Genomic DNA, 5,081 nt, shown 5'->3' on the forward strand with positions numbered 1-5,081 from the left:
CAGTTTACCTGACTTTAAGCTGTACTACCAGGCTGTAGTGATTAAAACAGCTTGGTACTGGCACAAAAATAGAGACATTGACCTCTGGAACAGGTGCTGGGAAAATTGATAGCCACATGTAGAAGACTGAAACAGGATCTGCACCTTTCACCGCTCACAAAAAATTCATGATGGATAACAGACTTAAACCTAAGTCATAAAAAACTATAAGAATTCCAGAAGAAAATTTTGGAAAAACTCTTATAGATAACAGCCTAGGCACAGAATTTATGAAGAAGACCCCAAAGACAATCACAGCAACAACAAAAATAAATAAATGGGACCTGATTAAATTTAAAAGCTTCTGCACATCCAAAGAAACAATCAACAAAATCAATAGACATCCTGCAGAATGGGAGAAAGTATTTGCATGCTATGCATCCTATAAAGGGCTGGTAAGTAGAATCTATAAAGAACTCAAGCAAATCAGCGAGAAAAAAAATCAAACAACCCCACTAAAAAGTGGGCAAAAGACATGAACAGAAACTTTTCAAAAGAAGACTAATGGCCAATAAACATATGAAAAAAATGCTCAACATCTCATCAGGGAAATGCAAATCAAAACCACAATGAGATATCACTTAACTCCAGTGAGAATGTCTTTTATCAAAAAGTCCCAAAACAACAAATGGTGGCATGTATGTGGAGAGATAGAAACACTCATACAGTGTTGGTAGGACTGCAAACTAGTCCAACCTCTATGGAAGGCAGTATGGAGTTACCTCAAAGAACTAAAAGTAGAACTACCATTTAATCCAGCAATCCCACTACTGGGGATTTACCCAAAGGAAAAAAAGACATTCTGTAAAAAAAGACACCTGCACTCAAATGTTTATAGCAGCACAATTCACAATTTCAAAGATGTGGAAACAACCCAAGTGTCCATCAATACATGAGTGGATTAATAAAACGTGATATATTTATACCGTGGACTACTACTCAGCCATAAAAAGTAATACCTCTTGTATTCACCTGGATGGAACTGGGGACCATTCTCCTAAGTGAAGTATCAGAAGAATGGAAAAACATGCACCACATGTACTCACCATTAAATTGGAACTAATCGAGCGATTCTCATGTGTACCTGTGGTAGCAAAATTCAATGGAAATCAAGCAGGTGGGAGTGGGGAGGAGGAGATGGGTAAATTCACACATAATGGGTACAGTGCATACTATCTGGGGGATGGGCACACTTACACTCTTGACTCAAATGGTACAAAAGCAGTTTATGTAACCAAAACGTTTGTACTCCCATAATATTCTGAAATAAAAAGATGAGAAAAGACACAGTTAAAGAATTACAAAGTAGTTGGAGAAACAGGGAATACATATATTAGATATTGAAACGATATTATATTCAATGTTATAGACAAATAGATTTTACTGTTTGTTCATTCATTCAACAGGGGCCTATTTAATGCATACTGTAGATTAGTAATTCCTTTAACTCAGTGTTCTGCATTGTATGTTCATTGCTGTATAAAGCTACTAAAGTCTTTTTCACTCATTATTTATTTAAGGAATATGGTTGTTAACAAAAGGACTATGTATTTTAATTATACCTTGTATGCCTTTTGTCCGTGGGAGTCTCAGAGAGTATGTTTATAGTGATTGGCATATAACATTAAACTTATATTACCTTATATTACATTCTTAGAAGCTGATGCATCAGTAACTGATAGAAATAAATTTTACATGGAGGATATTATGCTTTTATCCAATTAATTTCTATTTTATTTATAACTCCTAAGTAATATAGTTTTCAAATTCTGACTGCTGCATAAATTTTAAAATTCATCTTTCCTTTAAATATCAAAGAATAAAAGCAAGAGAATAAAGCTCAAATTTTAGAACATAGGGTCTCTGTGAGACAATTCTTTATGCCATAGAAAATCCCTGATTGATCACCTTCTCAGTGTTGCTCTTAAGTGTTGAATTATATGTGTTCTTACAATCATAAAGCATCTTAAATTAGGTAAGACTAACTAAATTTGCTTTTTGTGCTTATGATGTAAAGATAAGATTTACATTAACTCCAATAGCAGAGGTTCTTAAAATGTAGAATGTTATACTATTGAATTTAAATAATCTCTCCATACTTGTCATTTTATATGGATAATATCATAAGACAAGGAATGACAGATTAAGACCTGCCTAGTGGAGGGAAAACTAAATTATACAACTTTTATTAAGGCATAAATAAACCTATTAACCATTATCTGGAATATCAATTAGTAGAAAGAGCACTGACAATTTTATTTATCAACATTAAACACAATTATTAATTACAGACCTGATGAATCTAGCAGTAAGCAGTCCATGTTGGATATGCTGGGACCTTAAGTCTATTATATGAGAGGGATGATTACCAAAATCCTGTGGGGAAATAAGTAATTGTAGTTGTAAAATTTTAATTTCCTTGGAATAAAGCAAATTATATTTTCTTGTCTGACAATATAAATAGTATGACATTAAGGTAGTTGTAAATAGGAAATGGATTTATGTTAGATTTTAAAACAAAGAGAATAGTGATGAATTTTGTGTCATAGTATTCCGTGTGAATGGCATACCATAAATACATACAGATTTCTTTAGATTTATTATTTAGTAGGTGAGCTATTTTCTGTATTCCTTTTTTCATATTGAAGATAAATGTGGGAGGAATCTTTTGGAGTGAATTACTAGAGGTGAATGGGAATTATGTAACTGAAAAGATATTTTCATCATATTATGATCAGCAGTGATGTGAAATGAACAAGAGACAATCACATTTTTTGTATCTTTTTTCTTTTTCTTTGAAGATCCAAATTCCAGAATTTGTGGACATTTACTCATAGGTGCAGCCAAGAATTCTTTTGCAAAACTCATGGATAAAATTAGTCTGGCAATGGAGTGTATACCTTTGCATAGTAGCAGGAGTATTACGTATGTAGAAAAAGATTCCCTGGTTCAGAGGCTGGCTTGTGGACTTCATAAAGTAAACACACTGGCCCTGAAATATGGTTTACGTGGCCATGTCCCCATTATGGTATGTATATAATATTAATAGTGATCTTAGGACTTGTAGATTTAATTTTGTTTTTTGTTTTTTTTTTTCTTTTTTTTTGAGACAGAGTCTCACTCTGTTGCCCTGGCTAGAGTGCCGTGGCGTCAGCCTAGCTCACAGCAACCTCAGACTCCTGGGCTCAAGTGATCCTTTTGCCTCAGCCTCCCGAGTAGCTGGGACTACAGGCATGTGCCACCATGCCCGGCTAATTTTTTCTATATGTTTTTAGTTGTCTGATTCATTTCTTTCTATTTTTAGTAGAAGCGGGGTCTTGCTCTTGCTCAGGCTGGTCTCGAACTCCTGAGCTCAAACAATCCGCCTGCCTCGGCCTCCCAGAGTGCTAGTATTACAGGCGTGAGCCACCGCCCCCGGCCCTGTAGATTTAATTTTGAACCAGCCTAAATTATAGTTTATATTAGTTGTATACGAATATATCTAGATTTTCTTTAGATTTCATGTAAACTTTTAATACAATAAATAAAAATTCTTATGAATAAGTGTCCAAAATATCAAGATAGAAATGTCATGACATTAGTTCTGAATTTACTATTCTCTACACATATACTACAGCAGAATTGTATGAGACATAACCAGCTGTCAATTTCATTTTCTGGCCATCTAGATTATTTATTTTCTTCAGGTGTTCATTTTATATAAGCCAAATCATTGGTCACATGAAAAATAAAATTTTCACCTCTACGTTTCAGTAGTAGCTAGTATTGTTTTTTGTCTAATCTAAGTTATGTTTAATTTGGTAAAATGGTCATGCTACTTATTTATTAATACAACTGTAGTTATTGCCTGTAAAATTGCTCTTGTTTAACAACAGAAAAGCACAGCATCATTACAGAAGCAAATATTTGGATTTACACAAAGACTGCATGCCGCAGAAGTGGAGCGCCGCTCACTACGCTTAGAGGTCACAGAATTCAAACGAAATGTGAATGAAATGAAAAAGGAGCTTGACAAAGCCCAGTGTCTCCAAATGCAATTAAATGAATTTAAGCAGTCTGTAAGTTTGAATAATTTAGGAAACTATTGCTTTGGTGATATCTATTTGTCTATCTCTTTATCTTTTTTCTGCTTAGTTATTATTGTGTTTGGTTTTTCAACTGATTCAATCTCATTAACAGGAATTTTTGTCTACAGAAAACTTCCCGCCTAAAATGCCTCCTATCAAGGCAAACTGGTGTTGGTGGGGAAGAAGGAGAAATTTCTCCTTTTCTCCTCTTCTATTGAATATTTTGAGTAAGTTAGATTGTTTAGCATGAAATCATGTTGCTTTGCCAAAGAAATGTTTAATTTGTCTAACCTTCATCAATGATTTATATGTATTATTTTAGAAAGTAGAAGATAGCTGAAAAAGAAAGCCTATACCATTAGATCAGGATCAAAATGTGTAAATGTGTGAAGGACAGTGAAATGAAGATACCTGTGTATTCTATTAATATTTGCAGTTGGCTTAGTCATTAACATTGTTGTTTTTATGGATGTGGTGGCTCATGCCTGTAGTCCGAGCTGAGGTGGATCACTTGAGCTCATGAGTTTGAGACTAGCCTGAGCAAAGTAAGAGCCCTGTCTCTACAGAAAATAGAAAAAATTAGCCGGGCATGGTAGCACATGTCCGTAGTACCAGCTACTCAGGAGGCTCAGGCAGGAGGATGGCTCTAGCCCAGGAGTTTGAGGTTGCAGTGAGCTATGATGATGTCACTGCACTCTAGCCAGGGCAACAGAGCAGGACTCTGTCTCAAACAAACAAAGAAAAAACATTGTTGTTTTAAATGTGGATATAGCAAAACGAGGGTAAAAGATTACCCTGAAACTTCAAACTGTATACAACTTATAATAGCTACTATAAATATGAATATAAAATTTGTTTCTTAAAACTAGCAACAGGCCGGGTGCGGTGGCTCACGCCTATAATCCTAGCACTCTGGGAGGCCGAGGCGGGTGGATTGCTCAAGGTCAGGAGTTCGAGACCAGCCTGAGCAAGAGC

At 35.1% G+C, this 5,081-nt stretch overlaps 1 protein-coding gene across 1 annotated transcript in view; it reads left to right on the forward strand.

The window, feature by feature from the left end:
* The window catches only part of CCDC171 (coiled-coil domain containing 171), a 382,203-nt gene that overhangs the window by 152,591 nt on the left and 224,531 nt on the right, over positions 1 to 5,081 (forward strand). The window contains exons 19-20 of the mRNA XM_012665015.1: positions 2,841 to 3,067; positions 3,915 to 4,097. Of these exons, the coding sequence (XP_012520469.1) occupies positions 2,841 to 3,067; positions 3,915 to 4,097 (410 nt within the window). The remainder of the gene's footprint in view (positions 1 to 2,840; positions 3,068 to 3,914; positions 4,098 to 5,081) is intronic.

This window comes from Propithecus coquereli, unplaced genomic scaffold (genome assembly GCF_000956105.1).
Source record: "Propithecus coquereli isolate 6110/MARCELLA unplaced genomic scaffold, Pcoq_1.0 Scaffold95, whole genome shotgun sequence".
Lineage (NCBI taxonomy): Eukaryota > Metazoa > Chordata > Mammalia > Primates > Indriidae > Propithecus > Propithecus coquereli.